Source organism: Electrophorus electricus, chromosome 2 (genome assembly GCF_013358815.1).
Source record: "Electrophorus electricus isolate fEleEle1 chromosome 2, fEleEle1.pri, whole genome shotgun sequence".
Lineage (NCBI taxonomy): Eukaryota > Metazoa > Chordata > Actinopteri > Gymnotiformes > Gymnotidae > Electrophorus > Electrophorus electricus.
In genome coordinates this window covers 29023357-29051300 of record NC_049536.1, presented here as the reverse complement: position 1 = coordinate 29051300, position 27944 = coordinate 29023357, and the positions used below count along the sequence as shown (strand labels likewise).

General features: G+C 37.5%; 1 protein-coding gene across 1 annotated transcript in view; it reads right to left on the bottom strand.

Annotated features, from left to right (window-relative positions):
- Positions 1-5376: 5376 nt before the first annotated feature.
- The window catches only part of col6a3 (collagen, type VI, alpha 3), a 68657-nt gene continuing 46089 nt past the window's right edge, over positions 5377-27944 (bottom strand). The window contains 30 exon segments of the mRNA XM_035535958.1: positions 5377-6283; positions 8223-8411; positions 9785-9853; positions 10048-10233; positions 11492-11572; positions 12063-12323; positions 13389-13441; positions 13658-13760; positions 13861-14562; positions 14783-14885; positions 15070-15563; positions 15670-15681; positions 15905-15947; positions 16045-16074; positions 18566-18628; positions 18710-18772; positions 18999-19034; positions 19230-19280; positions 19691-19753; positions 19880-19942; positions 20896-20958; positions 22619-22681; positions 23075-23110; positions 23567-23620; positions 25153-25218; positions 26277-26339; positions 26443-26496; positions 26652-26696; positions 26780-26806; positions 26949-27020. Of these exon segments, the coding sequence (XP_035391851.1) occupies positions 6237-6283; positions 8223-8411; positions 9785-9853; positions 10048-10233; positions 11492-11572; positions 12063-12323; positions 13389-13441; positions 13658-13760; positions 13861-14562; positions 14783-14885; positions 15070-15563; positions 15670-15681; positions 15905-15947; positions 16045-16074; positions 18566-18628; positions 18710-18772; positions 18999-19034; positions 19230-19280; positions 19691-19753; positions 19880-19942; positions 20896-20958; positions 22619-22681; positions 23075-23110; positions 23567-23620; positions 25153-25218; positions 26277-26339; positions 26443-26496; positions 26652-26696; positions 26780-26806; positions 26949-27020 (3255 nt within the window). The 3' untranslated portion in view covers positions 5377-6236.

Genomic DNA, 27944 nt, shown 5'->3' with positions numbered 1-27944 from the left:
GCAGTCCTACCCCAGCCTGAGCTGGTCAGTAAGTGCAGTAGTCATTCGCATTCAAAATCATCACCCAGTAAGTGAAGCTTGTACGCCAATGTACAAAAGCTCAAGGAGGGTTATTTTTTTTTTTTTTTTTTTTTTTTTTTTTTTTTTTTTTTTTTTTTTTTTAGGAAACTCATCACAGATGTCATTTAAAACATGCTTTCCTGTGTTCAAACAGGGAAAAAAGACAGAAAACTTTCCTTAAATGCATCGATAAGGTTACTCTTTGGACAGTAACAACCTTTTATATGAGAAAAACCATTATTCCTTAATCATCATGGCATAGTAATTAAGTACCCTCAAATCACCAAAGTGAAGGCAGATTAAATCTCTCATTAACTGTAAATAAGATTTTCTTGTTACAGCTAAAGCTGCTTTATGTTTTATAGACTTCAGAAAGAACATTAGGCTCCTATTTAATGCATTATTCCTCAGGAGAAACATCTCCCTATCAAAATGTGCATAATTTTTGCAGGCTCTCTTTTTTTGGTTAAGATTCAAATAGAGAATAGTACAGTATTACTTTACTTTTTCAAACTTGGACCACAAAACCTGCAGTCCCACACCCTAGCTGACCCTTGGTTCTACTGCGGAGATTCTCAAATCTTCACCCAAATCTCAGTCAGGATGCCAATATTACTATTTTCATGCCCAGAACAGAACACTACATTCAAAGAGCATGTTTTCAGTGACTTAAACAGTTTATTAAAGGGTTATTATAAAGCGTTTATTGAATTTAGGTAAACTAAACCTCTGCTGCTTTAGGAGAAAATGTTTCTATGTGAAAAGATGAGTCACGGGCTGAGGTTGGAACTGTGAGATGACTGAAGAGACTCTTTGGTTTTACTATTTAATCAATGGGGGAATTTATAAGATCCTCTGGAGAAGCTGAGAGATTTGTCCTAAAAAGTGATCACTTCAAACTCTTTCCTGCTGAACAATACAGATGTCTGAAGATTCTTTTTGCTCTAAATTTAAATAGTATACTTATTCAGACAAATGTTCTATGAGGTTTTTTATTTTCTTTACCTCTTTGGTCCTATAGTCCATGTATGGATCCTTCACAAAAGCACAAGGACAAATTTGCTTTTTAAACAGGATGTTTTAAAATCTATAATTACCTCCAGCTGTGCAGACCCAAGCAGTCTTTGTACAAAATAAAAACAGTGCAAACTACTCTTTGCACTCTCTGTTTGGCCTGATCTAAGGAGCACCTTGTTAATTTAAATGATGCTGATATAACAAATTTTGCCCTGGAGGCACATGTTTAGAACCACCCCCTTTCCTAAAGTAAACTGAAGACAGTGAGTTAAATAGTAGCGAGACCGCTGGCCTTATAGAGGAGTATCTTGACATTCTCAGACAGGAAATAGTATATACAGCTTGGCAAGCACATACAGAACTACTTACCCCTGAGCACTGGTGCAGCTCAAGGCTGTGTGCTCTCTACCCTGCTTCTCTCCCTATATGCAAGTGACTGCACCTCTGATCCCCTACAAATCAAGCTCTTCAAGATTGCTTAAGTTTGTTTTTGCACTTTGCACTTTTTCCATATTTCTCATCATAGTTCATGCATCTTTGTAGATGTAGAAATGTCTCATTCCATCCAGCGTATGTTTGTAAAGTATCAATCATTACGTCTGCTCTTATACATAGAACTGCTTTCACATGCAGTCTATATTTTTGTAAATAACTACATTTAGACTATTGGCATTGGAAGTTGTGACCAAGCCCATTTGTCCCTGATTATAATAAAAATTAAAAAACTAAATGTATTTATATAGACCTTTTTTACAACAGATGCTGACACAAAGAAGCTTTACAAATGTCCAAGCCCAAGCCCCCAGTGAGCAAGCCTAGGGTGATAGTGGTGAGGAAAAACTCTCTAGAGCATGAGGAAGAAACCTCAACCAAGGGGGGGGGCATCCTCCTCTGGCTGACAACTCCCTCTTTATAATAATAACTTTTATTTTATTATTTTGCATTCTCCCTCTATGTAAGCATCAGATTCACCAGAAAAGCTGTCTCTGGAAAAATCTGGCATCTTTTGGCAGGAAGATAAAACTGGGTCATGCTTGGATCCAGCAAGAAACTTCTCATATTCACAAATCCAAGCAATGAGGTTCCATGATACCTGAATCAGGCTTTGCCATGTCAATCCCAGTCCCCTAAATTAAGTCCCATAAGCAGTCCATGGGGTGTGGATGGAAGTCCACAGGTGAGGCCCTAGAACTCTGCATGATCTAGAGAGATCCTGCATAGAGGAGATGAGCTTGTTCTGTGTTCTCCCACTTCAAGCATTATGGGAAAAGTCTCATTTCCTTTATCTTGGCTGCACTAAGTACTTAATGCTTAGTGTCTAAAAAGTGACGGTTTTCAGAATAATAACTGTAGACTGCCACCAACCTGCAGTTGTATCAGAGCAAAGCTGCACATATTCATCCACCACTTGGTACCTTCTCATGGGCTGATAGATTCCAGTAAAGCTGGATACACCTGCCCCCTTAGCACACCTGCCACTTTAGCACACATGCCCCCTTAGCACACCTGCCTTCTTTGCACACCTGCCCCTTTGGCTGAAATATCTCTGCTGTGGTGTTTGGCATCATGTTGTCTTCAATCATTTTTCCCCTGATTTTATGGTTTTGGACAATAAATGATAAATGCATTTCTAAATGTTTTATAAATGTAAAATTATTTTATGTTTTATAATAAAATATTTAACACATTTGAATGTGATCTTGTGTCCATAATATTAAATGTTGGTAATGAAACTATCCTGTAGAATATATTCTCTCTTTGTTCTCCCCTATACTCATATTAGTTTACTTTTCTTTAGTTTTTAAACGTGTATATTTCTTTAAATAAGGTTCATGGAAGAAGTGATGTTGGGTTTTTCATCTTATGAGTTAGTAAAGAAAAAAACAGTAAATTGAATGAGAGGCAGTGACTGAGAGCTGTTTCTGGGTGGTGTGAATGTAACAGTTGATGTTGGCTTATTATAAATAGTCTTTTCACAAGAAAGCACAAACTGCCTCAGTGGAACCACCATAAGATTTTCCTGTTGTAAGTCGCTAGTCCTCCTTTCTGTAGTTGTAATGGATTGAGATCATGCAGTGCCCGCAAAGTCCTTCTGCTCAAGAAGGCTCATGTACAGGCCCATCTAAAGTTTGCCAATGAACACCTGAATGATTCAGAGAAGGCTTGTGAGAATGTCATGTGGTCAGATGAGACCAAAATTGAGCTCTTTGGCATCAACTCGACTCGCCGTATTTGGAAGCAGAGAAATGCTGGATATGACCCAAGAACACTATTCCCACTGTCAAACATGGAGGTGGAACATTTTGCTATGGGGCTGTTTCTCTGCTAAGGGTACAGGAAGACTTCACCGCATTGAGGGGTTGATGAACAGGGCCATGTACAGTAGGCTCTTGAATGAGAACCTCTTGGCCTTAGCCAGAACACTGAAGATGGGTCGTGGATGGGTTTTCCAGCATGACAATGACCCAAAACATACGGCCAAGACAACAAAACAGTGGCATAAGAAACTCATTTAAGATTCTGGAGTGGCCTAGCCAGTCTCTAGACCTTAATCCCATAGAAAATCTGTGGAGGGAGCTCAAACTTCATGTTGCCAAGCGACATCCTCGAAACCTTCAGGATTTGGAGTAAAGAGGAGTGGGCCAAAATACCCCCTGAGATGTGCGCAAACCTGGTGACCAACTACAATAAACGTCTGACCTCTGTGCTTGCCAGCAAGGGTTTCTCCACTAAGTACCGTCACGTTTTGCTTGAGGATCAACTATTTATTTCACTTAATCAAATACAAATTAATTTATAATCTTTATTTAAAGTTTTTATTTTGGATTTCTTTGTTGATATTCTTTCTCTCCCTGATAAATGAAACCTATCATGAAAAGTATAGTCTGTTCATGTCTTTATTAGGAGGTAAACTTACAAAATCAGCAGGGGATCAAATAATTATTTTCCCCACTGTATGTATAATTACATCATTCCTAATACTGATTTTCATTGCTAATGAACAGCCATAACATTCCCATTACATCCAGGCTGTGGTTTGCAATTACTCATAGGTCAGGTTAGGGTTAAATCCCAGTAGGTTTTAACTCGTTGTTGTCTCACAGGCCCTAATCAGACTTGGATATATGAGATCTGGAGAAGTCACAATATCAAGTGAATTTTATAGATTTAAAATGTGACACACACACAATACCCGTTAATTACACAGCAAGTGTGTGTGTGTGTGTGTGTGTGTGTGTGTGTGTGTGTGTGTGTGTGTGTGTGTGTGTGTGTGTGTGTGTATATATATATATAATATACCCGTAATCATATTTGTCTAGCCTGTGTTAAATGCGTTAGTGTTAAGTGTGTCTGTGTGCATCGTTAATGTTATTTGTGAGTGCCACCATTGCCTATATGTTTTTGTGTCATTAAATGTTTCACTCCGTCGAAAGAGTCTGTGCGTTCTGCTCCATGCCCTTCAGCACTCAGGCATTTGTTACATATATGCTATAAAATAAATATCTATATTTTTATGTAGGTCAGTTGTAGTATTCTTACTGAAATACAAAATTAATAATTCAGAAATTATCTTAAATATAACATATGAATTGTTTCACTTAAATCTACTGTAATGAAATACAAATTTCAAATCCATGTAATTCAAATATTGTTCATTTCTGTATTTTTGATGTTTATTTGCTCCTGTTGCCATGGCAGATGATTCAGTAGAAGTGTGCAGAGTGTATGTGGAACCCTCTTGTACTTCCGGCTTCTGGCTCAGTTTCGACTGCAATGAAAATTGTGGGACTGAGAAGCAGAGAGGAAAATGACAGCTGCGGGCTTGGCTCAACTCACGAGGAAGTGCACAGAGCCTCCCTCCTCCTCAGAACTTCCCCACCCCCACTGCAAACAGAGCCTGACCAAATTTGGTTAAGAGTTATTGTGATTTTCAGTTTGCCACAGGTCTGTGTCATGGAAATTACATTACAATGTGAAGCAGAACCTATAAAATAAAACAAAAAATGAAAATATTTTTCTAAACTATTTCATCCCAAATGAGTCACAGTGTTCATTTGCTACATCATAGCTCAACATAAATTGTGGAACAGTTCCACATAAATTGTGGAACTGTTTCACAGTTATTAAGAGTCAAACAGACCAGCAAGTATTTGGTAGTTGGTAATATTGCTATTCTCTCTAAGCTTTGATGGCTTACAGTTTCCTTGGACCATCCAACCAAGCAAATGTCAGCGTTTCTTTGAAAAATCTGTTTTTCCATGGCACTTTATGGTCAGAAAAATAAAGACACCCTAGGGCAATGGTTAATATAAAGATTTATTTGTGTTTTCTCATTCTCTAATGAAATACACAGTTGAAAAATACCTAATATCCCCACTAAAAAAGTAGAGCTTGACAAGTACATTCTATCTTTCATCTTTGTTCTTTTTCCCAGAGCATTTTTGGCTTTGAGTCAGTGGTTCCAGAGGTGCATTTTTCATTTAAACGCATGACATTTTTACTCATCTTCAGTGGCAAAGCAGATGACAGTTGTGATTATTTAGAATTTTAACTCTGCCAGAGTCAGAAATAAGTGTAAACATCAATGTGGGTTCTTTAAATGAAAACATCTTACCTTTTATGAGTAGGAGTACGAGGTCAGCATGTGACCAGAGAAAACAAAACATTTTTTGCAAACAAGCAGTGGAAGCATAATGAGAGCATATGGAGAGCCTTTGCGGTTTAAAATAAGAGTCTGCTCCGAACACCCTGGGTGAACAACATGTTTCATAATAAACCCCAGGTGAACAACCCGCTTCACAACAAACCAGATTTACTGACAGGCTTTCGTCAAGCTTTCATGGCTTTGTTTTAAAAACAGTATAAAAAACTCATTTGCCCTTGAGTTTTACTACACAACAGCTTGTGCTCTGTGAAACAAACATGAATAATACACATACATACACCCACACATCCAAAAAACAAAACAAAAAACAACAATCTATGTAGCACCAGTACAATAATATCATGCAGCAACCAGTCTCCTCTTTTATTTCCTTTTGTGGAAAAGTACTAATTTAAAAGTTTTCATGTGGCAGAATCCAGTGCAGGCATCTTGGCTTCGGTGCGTTTTCCTCTGAGTATTATCAGAGGTTGTGTGGCGCGTCCTCAGTGTCCTCTTAGGTTCTCACTGCAGCAGCAACAGGTGTTTGTTGAACAGGTGTGGCTGAAAAAGCAAACACACGAATGTAAAGAATGTAAAGTGCAAACACTCCTACAGTCTGAAAATAGTCATAAATGACCTACATGATCTACATTTGCCTACATAAGGACACACAGTTGGAAAAGTCTTGACCTTGGAGAGGTTGGTTGAGTAGCTACAAATGTAGGTCCATGGCAGGTACAGTGTTCTTATGGACAGTTTGCTAATCCACAGTGTGCTAATCCACAATGTGTTCATGGAGTTCTGTAATGAATGCACTCATGCAGTGTATAAAAGTAAATTTATTTAGCTGATGTAATTTTGATGAAGTCAAATATCTCAGGCTGAGATGGTGCAATCTGAACCAATCTTTTATAATGACTTTTAATGTCTAATTATTTGTATAGTTTAGGACTAAACAGCAGTGAATCACCCCTTTACTTGATTTGCACACACTGAAACTGCATCATTCTAAAGCTTAAATGTAAACTCTAAATTAGTCCCCCAAAGGCTTCACAGCCAGATGGACCAACACACTGCAAAAACACTGCATAATACTGCATAAAGACTGCAGAACACTTCATAAACACTGCACAATACTTCATAAACACTGCATAATACTGCATAAACACTGCATAATACTTCATAAATACTGCATAATGCTGCATAAACACTGCATAAAGGCTGTGCCTACATACTGCATATATCTTATAACATGAAGGCTGCAGACCACAGGTCTGTTATACTACATATGGCCAACAGATGACAGATTGGTTCTGAAACATTATGGTCAAATAAATGCCCCTCTGCACTACAAGACGGCTGTGGTCACACAGACTGGAATGTGAAAGCTGCTACTAATAGCCATCTCACCATCTGAAAGGAGAAAGCAGAACCTGTGACTGGTTACATCAGCACGTGTATGTAAATTGACTAGGTGTCAGTATAATGGCAGGTTCCTAGTGTGACAAATAATCATTGGAAAAAATGACTTATTGCTCCTATAACTTTGAAGAGGAATATCTGTTGATAAATATTTCCCACATGTTTATATCAGTGTCAAAGTAAAGCTATTCAAGGACACATTGTTCTCATGGGTCCTGCAAAACCATTCCAGCAGTTCTTAATAGTAATAATAGTCATAATGGATTCTTGGATTTGTGCCCTGATTTATTTGATGCTAGATGCTTGAGGTTTTTTTTTCTTTTTTCTTTACAATCATCAACAAAACACAAAATTTCCCATGGCATAGAATCTGCATGTTTAAAAGACATTTTAACATATGGTGGTTTATTTATGATGTTGCCCCTGTAGATTTTCAAATGAATATTGTGTTCATTAGGGGTGAGATTTTGCTTTAATGATTATTAAATCCATTTATATTCAGTGGAGAGCGAACATTATATAGAAGTTCTTTAAAACATGATTTTTTAAATAAATGACACAATAATTCAGCTGTTAGCTGAGGAACCACACCTTTTCTGAAGTACATATTCACAAATGTTTATATTCTTCAGTTGTTCTAGTGTTGGTTGCAGTTACTTGTAAAACTGTGTATTATCACACTCACTAAATCACAGCGCGTGCCTGTGTTATGCATTGTCAGTGCCAAATAAACTCCTAAAGAGTTCCCATGATCTTATTCAAAGCTGAGGGGACCCTGGTGAATGCCACTGCATTCAGTTTAATTTAATTTGTTTAGCTCTTTTTCACATAGACATCATCACTAAATATGCTGACAAATCCAAGTTTAGACCTCTAGGGAGCAAACAAAAACAGCTGGACAAGACATGGGCAGAAACCAAGAGAGAAACTAGACTGGAAAAGAGAAACCCTTTCTCCTCTGGGCGATACCAGATAGCAGCATATTCACCATTAACACTTTCTTTCCCAATATTTGTAAATAAAAGGCTATTCTTCTAACTAACAGATTCGCATATTTATTGCATGTTCCATGTCTTACCTCCTTTTCCACATGCCTTCTCACACTCTTTCTGTGTGTCAAACTGATTCAGGTTACCACCACAGCCTCCATACCAGAAGCGGGTGCAACTCTTGCTGGCAAAGTCGTAGTGCCACTTCAAAACAAACTTGGCACAGGTGCCCTCGTCTTTGGGCATTTTACAGATGTCCACCATTGAGAGGATGGCTGCTGTTTGGAAAAGTTATCAGTAGTTAAAGAAGCAACACAGAAAAGCCCAGTGTGTTTAATAATAAAAATAATGAGAATCATCATCATCTTGCTATTATATTTCATCTGTGCTGTAAAAATTGCTGAAAGATTTAATTCTGTATTGTCGGATATACTCTACTAAAATTTGCAAAAAATGTTTTTATGCTGCCTGGTGATTTCTGAGTTTCTAACAGTTTTACAATAACTGCATAGTATTAATCATACATTCTTAAATTATATAATACCATAGCAATAATTTGTAATTTGAAACATTTTCTAAATATCTTCATTAATGTAATATTACTGTATAGTAACTGGATTAAAATATCCTTGTGGATGTTTAATGTATTTTATCTGCTGCACTATATTCAAAATATAATTTTCATAAAATCTATTCATAGAATAAAAGAATAAACACAGACTCCTTAAAAGATTTCCATAGTGGATTAATTACTGTTACACAAGTAGGTTAAGGTATTTAAATGAATGAAATTTCACTTGTTCTGGTTCATTAATTAGGTCTTATAAGTTGCCATTTTCTAAAGTAATTTATTTAATTACCTGTGCTTTGCCTCTATAATAAACATTCTATTTAAAAGAAAATTAAATTTAGGTATAAAATAATCTAAAATAATCCATGTGTAGAAAGCAAATGCTTTAACAAAGCCAACATTTTTCTAATTTAACTTACTATTTGTATTACTTTTACTATTTTATGCTAAGATTTGTCACCTTTTCTCTTTTTTAAGGTAGAATCACCAAGGTTGGTTCATTCGTGAAGTAAAAAGGAACAAAAATGTTTCTAAAAAGACTACAATGAAATAAAAGTGTTCTGGGCACAGTTTCCCAAAAGCACTGCAGTGATATGATCATCCTAAAAATGATAGAGTGCTCAGTGAATAGTTGCTCTACCATTTAAAAGATAATCTTTTAGTTGTGATGCGTTTTGGAAACACTGTTCAAAGAGTCAACTGACAGGAGCATTTATGAAGCATGAGAACAAAACATAAACATAAAAAATGTTACATTTGGAGAAATGATCAAAATCTCATATCACTGAAACATCGTGACCCCACAGTAGAATTAAACACAACATAATTTATTAAAGTGAAAAACATTTACAAAATTGCTGTGTTTAAGGTCACTCACAATGGAACTGCTCCTGGCCACTAAGGGTTGATGCTTTCTACATGAATGTGTGAAGACAAGACTGAATCATGTCATTAGACCACTTGCTAATAAATTATCTTCTTGCTGTCTTCTGTCTGAATGTATGCCATTGCATTACCCCCCCACCCCCCCATCAGTAAATGGATGTATTAACTGCTGAGAGGTTTTCCTGTAAGTCTAACCTGGAGCTGAAGCTGGATAGACCTCTGATTTGATCTTGTCTGCACTCTGCTCTGGTTGTGTCTCCAGCACTGTGAAAGTATTAAAAGAAAACGAAATAACATTATCAATTGTTTGGAATCCCATTTGCTGTTTTGACAGAATCCCCACTAACCCTCCTCAGTCCACTAATCTGTTCAGCTGTTTCCAGCGAAGTGGGACAGCGACAGAAAATCAGTTTAAAGGTTAGTTAGTGACATCTAAAGCATTTGATAGGGGACCCTACCTGTATTCATGCAGTGTCTGAGACACTGTGCCTCGGTCTCAAACCTATTTTCATTGCCTTCACAACCTCCATACCAGAACTGGGCACAGAATCCGATCTGTTTGTCAAAGTACCACTTAGCCTCATAGTCTCTGCACTGCAGTCCGGAGTCATAATCAAGTGAGCATGGGTCTGCAAGCTGATTAACTAGAACATGCAAAAGAAGGAAGTGATGGATTATGAAGAGGCTGAGAGAGTTAGTGATGTCAGCTGGTTTACCAAAACGTAAAAAAATATGTAAAGAATGTAGATGATTTAAATATTAGCTGAATGACTGTGTTAGCTTGATTAAACATTAGTAATACTTTAAAGTACTGCATTTAAACAATGGTGTATATTCAGCCAACCTGTTAGTTATTCACTGAAAGAGTAGCCTATTGCCATCTTTTCATGGGGAAACAATTTTAGTATTTGACTGAATATGAGGCTCTCTCATATTTTCTGAATCTTGCTCCTTGGTTAAGTATCAGCTTGAAAAGTACAACGACCATGAAAGTACAATGGAAAATAAAGTAATAATAAAATATACAATGATGCAACTACTGTCATGGAATTGAATGTATACAAGTTTAAGCTATGTTACATTAGTCTGTTCACTTCCAGTACTTCTCAGCTCATGTTATTGCATAATGGAAAGTAAAACAAAAATGTCAGAAAAAATACCAAGATCCATTAGCCCACATAATGAACTGCAACATACTCAACACCGGAAACTAATTAGACTGCACTCCTGTTTGTTTTGGGGGTTACCAAGGTGATGTTTTTAAACATTTAAAACCTTGATAACATATCAGTTGCAACATATCAGTGCTTATAAAGTTAGTTTTTTCCTGTACAGTCCTGTGTATGCAGGTGAAGAGGACAACATGGTTAGTCCACATAAAGAGTGATCTAGCTGCTCTGGTAGGCCAGATGTTTCAGGAAGGGGAACACAGCTGTACATGTAAGTGGGTTAAAGGCCCTGAAACCCCATGTTGGGGAAAGTCATGAAAGTTTCATTTCCTGAAGTTCATCTTTAATTTAAAAAATTTATCACACCAATACCCCCTCTTGCTCTTGTAAGTTGCTGATTAGGCCTTTAAATAGTTTAAAAAAATAAATTAAAAAGAAAAATATTGCAGGCACAAATGATGTGGTCTTTTTTTATAAAACACAGCTCAAAGGGAACAAATTATTTTGCGCTCAGATTCTGGTCTAACATCTTGTGTGACAGCATCCAGTGTGAAATGTTTCTGAGGCTGTTCCACAGTGCCTATGATTTATTAACTTGTTTTGATGAAGAATAAATCAATCACATTTTGGCATGTCAGGCACTGCTAACACACCCTGCCAAGCCAGGCTTCAGATTAAACAGCAACGGCAAATTTTGTAGAGAGAGTGACAACAAGGAGCTCCAATTACTCACCAATGTCTGGTCTATTCAGTGGTGCAGTTGATAATACCCTTGTTATTTCTGCTCCAGCAACAAATTTTAACTCTGCTGCTTCTGTTGAAGACAAATGTTTTAGACTGACATTACAGGAAATCCATGTTCTAAATTTAAGGCTCACTTGTGTTGTGTTTATATACACAATATCTTTGATCATAAACAAAGGATATGAGGCAATGTTATGCTACAGTTCTCTTATTCACACACTAATTGTTTCAAATCTGACAAACATTTCCCAATGTATTTTCTTTGTGTCTGTGCAGTAACTGTTACTTTAGCCCTTAATCCCCTAATCATTCCTAAGCACGTCATGAAATGCAACATTTTATTGTAATGTCAAGTTCACTTCAGAATAATACATTATTACTGTATTATTTATTTAATGGATTATAGTGACTGGGGAAAAAGACGGTATTATATTTATTTCCTTTTGAAATACAGCCCATCTTAAAAAATGTAAGAAGCAGATGATTCACCTCATCTTGTGAGGTACATGTAAACAGAAATTCTTCATTGAAACATTTATTACTTAAAGTGACAATCTTACTTGTGGTAATGATGCCTTTATAGGTGCGGGTGACCTGTCCTTTAAGATTATGTCCGGTAACCTCTATATAGTAGGTTTGGTTGGCTTCCAGGTGTTGAAGAGTGAGGTGGTGGTCAGTGATATTTCTCTGCAGTACCGAGATGTGATCCTGGAGTCGAGTCACCATTACCTTGTAGGTGGCTTTTGGACCATCACTGGCCCAGTATAACGTGAACCCTCGGGATGTGACATTAACCAGGTGAAGATCCTCTCCATTTGATTCTGGACATGCGTACAAACAGTATATTTCTGTTTTTGCTTTGTTCTTACAAATTTTTTACAGTTCATTTCTAGTCTTTGCTAGTTTCTTTGTGTGTTCTCAGCTGTGTGGAAGAACATTCTCACTTTATTTAAACTCGATTGAATCATTTTGAGGCACTACAGGTGTATTATGGCAAATGTCAGAGGTGTCGTGTTTAGCAGAGATGAGAGCTTTACATAACATTACATAAACATTCCTAGACAAATAATTTTTGATATTCCTATAATACAAGTTTGAGACAAATGGCCACTATTTTGAATTTTTATTTCAATGGCTTGTACTTTTTTGTAAAGACACTTTGTTCGCATTTCTAATGTGACTCATGACTTAATAAAATTGTAAATGATACATATCAACAGACCTGATTGTACAAATTTGTGGATTCACAAGAATGTCTCATTTCATTAGCACAGTAGCATATCTGATGGCCCAAATGCATTATAAGACAATACATCCTAGCACATTTGTCCAGAAGTGTGATTCATGAATTTCCATCTCAAAGTGAAAGAGACGTATCATGATAAGAGGCAGTGCTAGTAAGAGAGCTCCCCTGGACCACGATCAGCCATGTGAGCATTATACTTTTCTAAATAATTTATGCACTAATTGAAGGTGCACTTGTCACTGCAGTGTAGGTCCTACATTAAACCAGCAGTCAGTGTTGCAGTTATACACTGTGCTAGTGTATAAGTATATAATTCTGCTTTTAGTTGTATTACAGTCATTGTGGGGGAGTAGCTAACTACAAGCAGCTTTTCTAGATTTTCTATCTTAACTAGCTACTTTTTGTCAGTAGATTAATGGTAGTGCAGCTATTTAATTTTTTTTCCATTAACTTACTAGGTAAAATTTTCCACAAGTAGCAGTGTAGCATAACAAAAATCTGGATTGTTTTTTTCCTTGATACTGTAATTGCAAAAAAGAAGCCACCCAGAAGCCCCAAACAAAACAAACAAACAAAAATAACCCAAACATGCAAAAAAAAAGGTACAAATAAAAAACAACAACAACAACAACAAGCATACCTTTATGTTTTTGCTCATGGACGTCTTGCTGTCCACTGTGTTTATCTGTCTTCCTAGGATATAAATAGTAATAAATAGCTTTAATAATAATAATAATAATAATAATAATAACTGTATATGAAGATATCAGGGTTGGCATTAACACTACAGACATAGTTTCTTCTTGTTAGTGAAATGAGAATCTATAATACAAGGCATGTTAATAATCCATAACTATTACCTATTGAAATGTAGTAGTATTTTTGTGAAGGATAATGGAGAGAGCTTACTCATGCATGTGTTGTGATCTGAAGAGAGCATTTCCTGGCTGGTCACTCTGGTACCACTGGCACTTCCTTGATGTTTCATGGGACATGTAGAAGGCATTCTTTACTACAGTGTGAGGTGCAGAAGACCGAAGAATAACAAAATCATTATATGTTCATACATCTGATATATGATTACATTTAAGTGTGTTTGGGCCATGACTTACAGCTAAAGTATTTGGGTAGTAGTTGGGCAAATATCTGAAGGTGGTCATCATAGAAGCCTGACGGTCTTTCTGTCTTCTTGTAGAACACATCTGAAGGCTCACTTGCCACTTGGTCTAGTATACGCACATCCCTAGCAGTGAACCTCTTACCAACTCCTATCACTACAATGAAGTAACCCTTGCATTTTACCTCAATGGCAGCCTTCATCAGCCTCTCCTCATCCTCTTCCACTGACCCAGTCACAAAAAGCACCAGTACTTTCAGGTGGCGGGGAAATGGCGCCTTCTCAAACACGTGCTCCACCGTGCCCTCCAGGGCGGCTGAGAGAGCACGCCCACCCTCTAGCTGATACACCTTGTCTAAGAGGAAAGTCTGAATGTCACGTGCTGATTTGTTGTCTGTCAGGCTGAATCCCACACTGATGGGAATGCCGGTAGCATTGTGCAGATATTCATAGGGAGCATGCTGGACCAGAGCAACCCTAGCATGATGAGCGCTTGTGGACGGTTCTGTTGAGATCTCAAGTTGATTCACCATATAAGCAACATATCGTTTTATCTCAGTGAAGACGCCGGGCCAGGTGCTTTGGGAGCTGTCCAGGATGAAAGCCATGTCAATGTCCAAATCAGTGGTGAATGACCGTCTCCCCCGAACTCTTCGAGGAGGTTCATAGTCACATATCGAGTCAGGGCTGCAGAAGTCTGGAAAGGAGTTTCCAAAATCAACTCAGTGCAGTCCATTTTATCATGTATATCACACTGCTATACCATAACTGAAAATAAATGGCCCTTTGGTTTCATTATGGTTTTGAGTTAGATCTTGTTATAATCTCTCATTTGGCCATGACTGCTGCACACACAACACCTTGACTGCTGTACACACAACACCTTGACTGCTGCATGCACAACAGCCCGCTCTTACCTAGGCAGATGTGGCAGTTCATGATCTTCTTGATAACTGAGTTGTATTCATTACTTCCAGGTGAAGGAAGCACTATAACTTGGGCCAGCGCAGTGTCATTAAGCTGAAACACAATAATATAGACTGAACAGAAATATAATTTTCAGTGTCTTGTTGCAATGATCAGAAGTACCATTCTAAAGCAATGTAAGTCAATTTCAACCAGTGCTTATTTCAGGATATAATAAAAGCTGGTTAATAGGCTAAAACATTGTATTTAAGAATTTTAGTATTTCTCTGTCTCCTACCTGCATTGCTCTAATAAGCTGACGATCCTCACGGGTCAGGAGGAAGACAGAAGCAATCCCAGCATCATAGAGGCGCAGAGCGGCAGTACTCAGTTCTTGTGTGATCTTTAAAGGACCACTGACGAAGAACACAGCTACCTTACGCACCAGGAAGCCACTGCGTACACGCTTGAAGGTATTTTGTGCCAAAAAATTCATTGCTGTCTCCAGGCTGCGCTGCTTGTTCGTCTGGAGAGTCTGCAGACCTTCCAGGTGTTGAAGCAGTGCTTGCTTTTTCAGGGCATCAGCAAAGCGGATCTCCGTCGTCACCTCACTGTTGTAGAGTGTCAGAGCCACTCGGGCGCCTCGTGGACAGTTGCTTTCCGTGATGGTGAGGTCTTGTACGAAGCGAAGCACAGCTTCCCTCATGTTGTTGAAAATAGTCCGCGATACACCAGCTGATGCATCCAGCGCGAAGGCCAGCTCAGTGGGGTAGAGCGGACACTCCTGAGCCCCTGCAGTGGGCAGCAGCAGGGCTGTTAGTACACTGCTTCAAGCATTTTCAGAATATCTTAAAAACTTGATTCTGTAAGGTATTTAAATGCAGAAATGTTCACTTACCATAACAGCAAGCTACAAGAGAAAATGATTTTTAAAAAATTAATGTACAATTAGTTTTTTTTCCTACAATGATGAGGCATTTAAACTATGGAATAGGAATGTTAGAGACACATGTAATTAATGAATTAATTAATGTAATTAATGTTAGCGATACATGTAATTAATGGCATGTAGTTAATGACCCCATCACATGGACTCCTCTGAACATTTCTTTGGACTTTAATCAAATACTTACGACAGTTATCCCTGATTTTCTTGACTAGGTCACATTGTGTGGCCTAAACACAAACAAACAAATATAAATAAACAAGATCAATATATTGATCATTCAGCATATATGACCATTCTCACAGTGTGGTGAGAAAAAGTACTTACGAGTCCTGGTCCCCTGGGCCCTTTCTGGCCCTATGAGAACAAAATTATTTTGAGTCAGATACAACTGAGAAGAAAAATCTAGATCACCAGTTTTAAACCCCTAGGATCCTGAATAAATCTCAGCATGTATTAAGAGAATATATGTAAATTGAAACATTATTAGTTTACTACATATATTGAAGCAATAAAGTTGACACATAGTATGGCTCATTTATGTGATTGAATTTTATGACAGTGAGGATGGATAGATAACCTGACTACAGTAATGTTGTTTTGTAGCAGTCAAATAATATTTTTTAATTATTAAAATATTCATTTAGAATATTAAAGAGTTATTTGAGATGTAATTTATATGTTAGGTGATTGGGAAATCTCCTACTGATTAACCATGCTTTGTGAAAAATTAGATATTCTCAGTCTCTTAGTCTTTACAATCTATTACACTACTTGACAGCAGTTTGAATATTTAGTAATGATGGACTAGTCACAAAAGAGTTTTATGTTTGGATGTTTTATGTTTTGTCTTAACTGGAGGATTCATTTTCTTTTCTGTAAACAAATTATGCATATTATATGAACATCTGCACAATTTATTTCCTATTACAATATTGCTTTGAGATGACATTTACATGGGTGGCTAGCTATAATGCTACTGCTAAAACACTACAGTCTTTCAGTGTATAATTGATATGAGAATGATATGTTGTTTCTCATGTGTTTCCCTTTCACTTTAAGACTTCTGGTTCTTCTGTTTTATATCCTGTGATTTTTGGTTTGGTCTGATGTTTAGATATGGGTTATGCCACTTATGTTTTTTTGAAATGCTACCATGTAATACCAAGGCTAGAATCCAGATACTGCTGCGGTCGCAAGGAATGTGAATAAAAGCCAGTTCATTTGAATGGGAGACGATGGGAGAATGCAGAAAAACTATTTGCTTCCAGTAGCTGTTAATTTCAATGTACTCTGAGTTCATCTAAGTTCATTTTATACTCACAAATTTACTGACCTCTCAGGCGAGGGCCAAAAGAAAATGGCCAGGTTACTGTAGCCTTAAGGGCCATGGAGACACCAATAAATGCAGCCCAGAATGAACATTATTGCAGGACTGCGTGGTATGTAGATATATACTTATATATATTATTTTACATTTTTAATGAATGAGCTAGAGGGAGCTAGAAAGCTAGCACAAACTGAACCATATTTCAAGCTAAAAACCAAACTAGCTACCTGGCTATAAAAACAGCTAATGTAAGCTGTTTGCTGAACTAGTACATTCACTCCAAAACCATATCGGCATCACTCACAATCACCTGATTCTGCTCCACCATAGCCAAGAAAATAGCAAGGCAAATGTTCAGTGTGAAAGTCTTCTTATGTATTATATCGAAAGTAAAGGGATTATAATGTCTGCACCGTCCAACCCGCTTCCTATTTAACACCAAAAATGCTAAAAAATATGTTTAGATCCTCAACAATGTTTAATTATATTACCATTTTCAAAAGTTACTGAACATATATATATTTTTTAAATGAATAGCTACTTTAACATTTAGAAATATAAATCTAATACAAATTTAGAATATATATAAACAGACACATTTATTTTTGATATCAAGAATATAATTTCTCCTAGTAAATATTGAAATCTTGATAGCAAATTTTAATGTATAAACTGAATTAATGTTGTCATATGATTCTGATGATGTAATTGAACATATAAGATATTTTGACTCGTGAAAATGTAATTGTAGTTATCTTGAATTGCTGTTCTTACTAGCAAGATTTTAAATGCCGATATCCCTAATTGCCATTTTGAATAGTCAAACTCTGAATCCTATTAGTCAAAACTCATTTGTAGATATCTGAAATTGTATTATTTTTAGTCAGACAAAACCCATTATATGTTAAAGCTATTTGCCATATTCAGGTCGTTCTGTTCTATTTTAAATATAATTCCATACCTAAAGAGAGTCTACAGCAAAGGGCAGCTGATTAAACAAACCACTCTTTAAAGATGGCTACTGAAAGTGGTTCTTTGCTTCATAGTTGGTATTTGAATTTACTATTGTTCTTTTTGACTTATTATTTTTAAAATATGCTCTTATTTTAACATGTGGTTTTTAAATGATATTTTATATTATATTTTAACCTGTTTTTAATTATAATAAGTTATCTTTTATTTAAAATATGCTTTTTGGAGCTATTGTACCTATGAACAGGTGCTCTATTGCTAGTCATTTTACATGTACATTTATATTTAAATGTACAGAATGTGTTTACACTCTTAGCCAGAATGACACAAATATTTATTAGTCAAATGTATTCCATGAGCCTGCTGTGAACAGCTCTGAAAAGTAGTTGTTAGGATTGTGTTTTATAAATGTATTTACAAGGCTGTGTAACTTATAATCCTACATAACATACAAACAAATCAATAGTGCTGGCAACTAGCTGATGCATCTGAGATCAACTTTGCTTATTAGTACGAACATTCAACAACTTAAAGGACATTACTTACATATGGTCCAGGATAGCCAACCTCTCCCTTCTGTCCAGGTTCACCAGTACCACCTGCAATACCCTGTCAAACACATGTAACTATTCTATCAGCCCCAAAGCTATGCAGCCAGGAAATAAGATAAATTGAAGGCACTGAGCTCACTCTCTGTCCGCTATTCCCTTTGGGACCAGGTCTTCCCTTAGTTCCTTGCTCACCACCTGCTCCCTGTATAAACACAGAGGTCAGTAATGTTGTGCAGTAATGTCACGTGGTCAGAAGCTGATCTGTGACGAAGAGGGTAAATAAGGTGACCAGTGTGAGTACATTACAGTGAGAGTATGTTACAGTGAGAGAATGATACAGTGAGAGAACGTTACAGTGTGAGTACATTACAGTGAGAGAACGTTACAGTGAGAGTATGTTACAGTGAGGGTACATTACGTGACCTTACCTTTGGACCAGGATATCCAGGGAACCCTTCATCACCCTGCAATTGCCAGATAGGTTTAGTCTTATGTATCACATATAAAACCATTTCATTATATATACACAGTAAATTAAGTTTTTGTATGAATTTAATTAAAGATTCTTATGTCTCAGGCCATCTGTAAATGGTACATTATAATATATATATTTGGAGCCACTTGTACATTTAATGTTGTTGCCCACAGCCAATATTTACCTTTCTGCCTTTAGGACCAGCTTTGCCAAATCCATCTCGCCCATCTTCTCCCTATAAAGAAAATTTTTATTGACAGCACAGTGTATTAAGACCTACTGTAACCATTGAAACTATAGTAAAAACTGGAGTGTGAGGCAAAAAAAGGTAAAAGGGGCAGGTGCTATCAAAAATGGTGCCATAGACAAAAACAAGCTTGTCATTGGAAACCAGGGGGGTCATACATAGAAACATAATGAATAACAGGAATTCTCAATTTATATGGAAGCCTTCACAAAGACAACTGAGAAGAGTCCAGGTTTAATTCTGAAGTCCTGAACAAGTCCTTCATCGACAGCGGGAACAGGGAATGTGGAACATGGCCAGTGTGAGGAGGAACTGCACCACTGTAATGATGTGGGGGCAGGGCTGTTTGGATATGAAGTACATTGAGACTGGAGAAATAGGTCATGTTGAGATCTTACAGGCTCTCCTCTGGGTCCAGGGGGTCCCACGGTCCCTTTGGGTCCTGGGTCTCCAGGTTCACCCTATGAATGGATTTAGAGAGCATTGCAGTATGTGGCAATTTGAGTACAAGAAAGTAAAATGTGTATATGAGTAGGCAGGAATGTAGGACTGGTGACTGAATGTGCATTCATTAGCTGTTTCGGTACCTTATGACCAATAACACCACGTCTGCCCTTCTCTCCAGGGGGCCCTTTGGCTCCTCCAGGACCCTAAATGGAAAACAGAAAAGAGAAAAAAAGTTTAAATTGAGGTCACCCAATGATTCATAGTAAGGAAATACAATGGGCGTGTATTTTACCACTTGTTACAGCAGGAATGTTCAATGTTATTATAGGCTATTCAGAAGTCTAATATTCTAACTTGATTGCAAGGCTTTTGTAAGTGAAAGAAGTTTCTATTTTTAGATACTAAAAATGTAGGAGCAAGGGCACTAAGGTGCTAATTTGCTAGTGTTTAAAGATTTAAAGATATGAGGCATCACAGATTTATCTGTCCTGGATTTATAAATAAATAAAAATACGTTATGAGAAAAACTCAATAAATTATCCTAGGCAGTTATTTTATCTGTCTAACAAGCTACAAATTACAATAGTTTATTTGAGATAACTAGCCAAATTCTCTGTTACCCAGCTCAGTTAATCCTAACCCCAGGTTAACCTTAACTCTAAATTAACCCTAACCTTAATCCTAACCCTATGCCTAGGGTAGATTGGCAGAGTGATTGATTATACTATAGATTTTACAAAGTCCTGTTAAACAAATAACATGGCCAAGTAATACTGGAGAACCATGACAGAGTAATACAGAAAAACTGTGGATTTTGTCATAACCCTAACCCAGACCCAATTTTGAGTGTAAAATAGAAAGAATGAGCTGATGGAAAACTGGTATTATTCCCCTTTTACACCTAGTTAATCCATTGGTTCGTTGAGTAAGTGACTATAAACAATATTGAACTAGAATACATTTCTAGTTAATGTGTGACTAGCCTACTAGTTTTAAATGTCCTTTTAAAATAGTGTTGTTGATCCTTGACACACATGTCTAATGAAATCATAAGAAGATGCTGGTCACTGCCAGTAATGGTAGGATAAGGTCATGATTTGATTGGAAGAGGAAAAATTTAAACATAATAAATTTAATGAAGAAGTGAAACTCTTACTCTTGGTCCAGGGTTTCCATCCTCTCCCCTGATTCCTGGTGTTCCAATTGGTCCACCGGCGCCCTGATATAAAGAGTCACAACAGTATCATGAGTTTTGTTTTTGTAACACCAAGTGCAGCCTCTTCTAGCACCCCTGTAAAGTAGCTGCATTGTACTGTATGCCTTGAAATCATGAGGAGATATTTAAAATGTTTCCATGCAAACACGGTCATATGTGGAGAAGAATTGGGTTATGCTGGATACAATTATGAGGTTGTTGATTATTCAGCTAAACTAAACATAAAGCAGACTAGACATCGCAAAGAATGTTTTACTAAAGGGGAGACAGATCTGCTCCTGGATGATTTACTAAAGGGGAGACAGATCTGCTGCTGGATGCTTTACTAAAGGGTAGACAGATCTGCTCCTGGATGCTTTAGTAAGGAGGAGACAGATCTGCTCCTGGATGCTTTACTAAAGGGGAGACAGATCTGTTCCTGGATGCTTTACTAAAGGGGAGACAGATCTGCTCCTGGATGCTTTACTAAAGGGGAGACAGATCTGCTCCTGGATGCTTTACTAAAGGGGAGACAGATCTGCTCCTGGATGCTTTACTAAGGAGGAGACAGATCTGCTCCTACATGAGGTGCAAGCTGTCCAGTATAAGAAAATATTTGACTAACTCAGTTTATTAAGCCACCATATATTTGGTCAAGGCAGACTTTCTACCAGAAAATAGTACCCACATTTGCAATGCAATAAAGCAAAATAAGTATAAATATAAACATTTGTGTCTTGTATTATTTCATGCCTCTGTGTGAATGCCATTTTGGTTTAAGTGTTGTGAGGTTTTCACCTGCTTAGCCCACCAACTGCCACAACTCATACACATTTGTTCCTGTGCAACATCTTAATTAAAATATAATTTGAGGGTTGGGTTATGCGAACAGATTGCACCAGGCTTCAGACATTACATGTTCATGAAAACAGCCACACATTGTGCTGCCTCATTTACATTACACCCTTGTTTACATTAAACCTATTTCCATTAAATTTCCAATTTACATTAAACCCCCATTTATGTTAAAATTGTTTGCATTAAACCACCTACTTGGATAAAACTCCCTATTTCTTTGCAGCAACACTGCTGTCATGGTACGGCCCCTCCCCTCCAAACTTCTCCATGCGCGTGGGTGTGTGTGTGTGTGTGTGTGTGTGTTCGTCTGCATGATCACGCCCCCTCGTGTTTCTCACCTGATCCTTGTTATCGTACGTGTTAATAAGTTTCTTGTCTTATCGTGGATGTTGTCGATGTTTGACCCATTAGGCTGCGTGCTAAGTAGTGTGTGTTAAGTGTGTAAATAAATGTATGTTTTTGTTCAACATGACTTGTCCCCGCATCCTGCTTAGCCTCCTCCCGTCACACCACCACTCCATGTTAACACATCACTTTGCACAAAGTATGACATTACCTGCACTGTCTTAACTGCATTATGCTTAACATTCAGTGACTGTCATTTCACATTCATAAAATAAATTTGATGATCTACTCATTATCAGCAAACTAGTGTAACATTTCCAGCTGCAAGAGCAAGACTTGTCTCAATATCTTAAAATAACTTTATAACTAACTTTATACCATAGCTATTTATGCATTCATTGTATTTTTATGTGCGGAAGATGGTAAGACCTCTTATGAGATCTCTTATGAGACCTCTTATGAGACCTATTATGAGACCCACCCGAGACCCTCCAATTCCAGGTTCTCCTAGTAGACCATTTTCTCCAGGCCTTCCACGTGCACCCTAGAAGACAGAAGTATTAATATTTCTGATAAAATTGATTTATACCATCTACATATATCATGCACAATGATTTATTAAAGGTGTAACTAACTGATAAACTAACATTTAAGCACTAGGGATAGGGTCAGGGATAGGGTCAGAGTCAGGGATAGGGTCAGGGTTAGGGATATGGTCAGGGATAGGGTTAGGGTTTGGGATAGGGTTGAATTTAGGGATAGGGTCAGAGTTAGGGATAGGGTCAGGGTCAGGGATAGGGTCAGAGTCAGGGATAGGGTCAGGGTTAGGGATAGGGTCGAGGTTAGGGATAGGGTCAGGGATATGGTTGAGGTTAGGGATAGGATCAGGGTCAGGGATAGGGTCAGGGTCAGGGATAGGGTCGGGCTTAACACTCACAGCCTTTCCTGGTGGACCCCTCCTACCATCAGCTCCCTGTTTAAAAGGAGTGAATGAGACACCATTAGTCATAAGAATAAATGAGACCATTAATCATAAGAATAAAGGCCTTTGCTGGACAGTCACATAGCATACAGGCAACTAATATTTAACCATCAAGCACCTTGAAAACTACAGTAACTGCAAAATATTTCCTTTTTTTCCAACACTGTCAAACATATAATGCAGACAAAAATGAGCAAAATATTACTACTACTACTTTACTACTGTATACTGATTACTACTGTATCATGATCAACTACATTTATAGGATATATATAGGATAGGATTGTTTTATTTAAATTAAATTAAGCAATTCTCCACTGTGCTGCTGTATGATCTTATAGTCAATACAGATGGAATTTAGGAAAAGAATCATATAGATTACATCCAGATTTTGAGAAAGAATTTAACTTTCCTTACTGTAGAAATGTAATGCATAGATGAACATACCTGTCTCCCGGGTTCACCCACGCCTCCTCGCTTACCGTCTTCACCAGGCTCTCCCTAGAGTGACAGAACAATGGTCAGCAGAGCGCAAAGATTTTAACACATAAAATAAACGTTCTGTTCTCTTTTACTTGCACTAACTCACCTACACAGATAAGCATGACGACTGGTTCAAGCATCAAACAGTCAGACACTGACTAAAACTCATTAAATGTGTTATATTGATCAACATTTCTTCACAGCCAAAAAATAGTAGTTGACTGCAGAGGCCAACGACCATCGGTGTGTCTATTCAAATCAAGTGTGTTGTTGTAAATGGAAATGAAGGTACAATTGCAAGAAAGCCAATTCAATGGAATTTTCAGTCTTCAGGCTGGTTGGTGATGTGTATTGTAAGCATATTATAACATTTGTAACCCTAACTCTAACCCTAATGTGTGTGTGTGTGTGTGTGTGTGTGTGTGTGTGTGTGTGTGTGTGTGTGTGTGTTTCGGTAACTCTAACCCTAATGTGTGTGTGTGTGTGTGTGTGTGTGTATATGTAACTCTAACCCTAACATGTGTGTGTGTGTGTGTGTGTGTGTATATGTAACTCTAACCCTAACGCATGTGTGTGTGTGTGTGTGTGTGTGTAGGTAACTCTAACCCTAACATGTGTGTGTGTGTGTTCGCGCGCGCGCGTGTGTGTGTGTGTGTATGTAACACTAATCCTAACGCGTGTGCGTGCGTGTGTGTGTGTGTGTAACTGTAACCCTAATGTGTGTGTGTGTGTGTGTGTGTAACTGTGACCCTAACGCGTGTGTGTGTGTGTGTGTAGGTAACTCTAACCCTAATATGTGTGTGCGCGCGCGCGTGTGTGTGTATGTAACTCTAACCCTAACGCATGTGTGTGTGTGTCTAACTGTAACCCTAATGTGTGTGTGTGTGTGTATGTGTGTGTATGTAACCCTAACCCTAACATGTGTGTGTGTGTGTGTGTGTGTGTGTGTATGTAACTCTAACCCTAACGCATGTGTGTGTGTGTGTGTGTGTGTGTGTGTGTGTGTAGGTAACTCTAACCCTAACATGTGTGTGTGTGTGTGTTCGCGCGCGTGCGTGTGTGTGTATGTAACTCTAATCCTAACGTGCGCGTGTGTGTGTGTGTAACTGTAACCCTAATGTGTGTGTGTGTGTGTGTAACTGTGTCCCTAACGCATGTGTGTGTGTGTGTAGGTAACTCTAACCCTAATATGTGTGTGCGCGCGCGCTTGTGTGTATGTAACTCTAACCCTAACGCATGTGTGTGTGTGTCTAACTGTAACCCTAATGTGTGTGTGTGTGTGTATGTGTGTGTGTGTGTATGTAACCCTAACCCTAACATGTGTGTGTGTGTGTGTGTGTGTGTATGTAACCCTAATGTGGGTGTGTGTGTGTGTTTGTGTGTGTATGCAACCCTAACCCTAACATGTGTGTGTGTGTGTGTGTAACTGTAACCCTAATGTGTGTGTGTGTGTGTGTGTGTGTGTGTGTGTGTATGTAACCCTAACTCTAACGTGTGTGTGTGTGTGTATGTAGCTTAAAGTATTTTAAGCTGGCAATAAGAAATTGTACCGGTGGTCCAGCATCTCCTGCATCTCCCTTGGGTCCCCTCTGGTTATTGTCCTTTCCTGTAGTGCCCTAGTAAATAGAGATAATCTTATTTATTATTTTGTATGAATGTGTGTGACATTTGTGAGAGGAAGCGAGAGAGAGAGAGAGAGAGAGAGAGAGAGAGAGAGAGAGAGAGAGAGAGAGAGAGAGAGAGAGAGAGAGAGAGAGAGATGAGTAACTATTGATTAACCTTAAAAGCCTAAAAGGAGCATTTGTTTCAAAAAACCTTTTCGTTTTATTAATTTACTTAATCTGAGGACTGACTTCAAATGTGCACTTGTTTTTTCTTCAGACAGATTGTTTTCTATTTAGGGTGTGAGACAACACCCACATATTGGAGTGAATTTCTAGTAAAACCACAATAGCAACCATTTAAAGTTTCTGAAAGGCCAGAAAATGATGGGCATTTTGAATAAAGCCACTATCTCAAACTGCCTGAGATATGAAACATGTCTCTCTTCATATCTCAACCTACACGAGGAGAGAAAGAGACTTTAAACATCCTAATGTGTTCTTAACAGATCCTGAAGGAGATTGGACCTAAATGTTTTGCTAAATGTAATTTTAAACTTTTTTTTGTTGAAAGTCTCTCAAGCTACGTTATTAGAACTGAATATTTGTGTGTCCTACAAAATAAGGCGTCTTTAATGCTTCACCTTGTATTCCTATAGGCTATAAAAAATATTCCTACTAGCCAACACTGAATCAGCCAAATGGCTCTTCTGACCAAATTGTTCTGTGCAGTTAATCTTTCTAAACTTGTCATTTGGTTAATATGGGTATGCCACCAAAGTTGCAGCAATCAGCAATTTTATGCAGAAGACCAAAATACATTTGATAAACCATATGTTGAATAGATCCAGATTACTTTGGATCTATACTGCGTAGACAGTGACCTGTGTCTGTGGAGTATAATTCTATTCTATTAAAATCACCCAAAAACTAAAACTAAACCACTGAAGCTCAGACATGGCTTATGGCATCAGCTGCTTCTCTGGGAAATATCATCAATATGCTCACAAATTATTTTTAAAGGGGAGGTTCAGCAACAGAAACAGATGATTATATTGAGGTCAAATACTCACTGGATCTCCACGCACACCAGTCTGGCCCTCATCTCCCGCATGGCCTTTGGTACCTTTAGGACCCTACACAGACAGACAACGTCAAAAGCAAAACTGCTGCCTCTTAAAAGTTCACATTAATTTTATTCAGTAAGGATGACATGATTCTTGTGACAAAATAAATTACCCTTTCCCCAGGGTTCCCTCTGTCCCCTGGTGGGCCAGCAACTCCACTTGTTCCCTGAAAGTTCACAAGTTTTAACCGACAGACAATAAGCAACAGTGAATAACTGACAGAGAATAAACAACAGTGAATAAGCAATCAATTGAGATTTTAATACCAAGCTAATGGATAAATTTGCTGACCCAAACCAGTCTTGTTACAAGAGCACTTACCTCCTCCCCATTGATTCCATCTAAACCAATCTCTCCAATTTCTCCCTAGAACAAAAAAAAAAGAGTCACATCCAGTATCTCAATACAATAAATATTGCATTAATTTATAAGCAAACCTTTTGACATACCTTTTCACCATTGTAACCACGTGCACCCTGAAAATCAGAAACACAGTGTTTAAATGTGCGAAGGCTTAGGTTTATAGTTCTGTTATAAAACCAGAACAAAATCAGATTTATTATTCAACTTTGTATGCTGCCTCCACTGTTAAACATTGCAATAAATAAAAATGCTCACCTTTACACCTCTTGGTCCTGGGCATCCTTGGAAACCTTGTGTTCCATTCACACCTGAAGGACCTCTTTCTCCCTGGAAGAGTTTGGAAGATATAGATTATTAGCAGGTTTGACAGGTTTCCATTGTGAGTTATTTGTGATTGAAGAATTCTGTTAGTAGGGTTAATAAGTTTCCATTATGCTGCATTTGTAATTGAGGCATTTTTCTGTGAGGGATATGGGGACATTTGAAAATGGAGGTTTTGGGGGTGCAGTCTATTATAGGGGCATATTTGTGGTGGAAGGGCATTTAGCTGTAGTGCTTTTTCCTTAGGGACATTTGGCTGTGAGGATATATGGTGTCGAGGAACATTTGGGTGACAGGCTTGTGGTTTGAGTTTAATTGCGTTGTTGAAAATTAACTTTCAAAATACTTTTCCTTTTTAATCACCATAAAGGAGAAATTGAATGATAATTCTATACTTAAAAAAAGCATAATTTTAAACTACTTTTTATTACTATAAACCACATTTTATTTTAGTATTTCACAACATACTACAATTAAACAGCCAGTACTTCTTATTGACTCTACATGAATATATGTACTGTAAGGGAAGTTTATGTAATTTGAATATGGATTGTAAGTGCATTTAATAAACATTTAATAAACTTACAATCTATATTCTATATTTAAAGTGTTTCCTGGCTAAAAAGTACAAATATTGAAGTATACTTGATATGCTTTAACATATTTGATTTTATTGTAATGTAACTGAAATTTTGTATAAATTTAATAGTTTTTTAGCCAGGGAACTTTTAAAAAATTCAAATTATTTTTAAAACTGTAGATGGTTGGGGAGTTGGTTCTGAAAAGCAAAGGGTGTTTGGGTTAGAAATCTGCAAATATAGGAAGTTTGATTATTTAAGCATTAAAGCTGAATAGCTATAGCTGTATATAAGCTTAAAAGAGTGATGGAACATTGATAATGGTATTTATGTTGGAAAGTTGTTTGTGGTT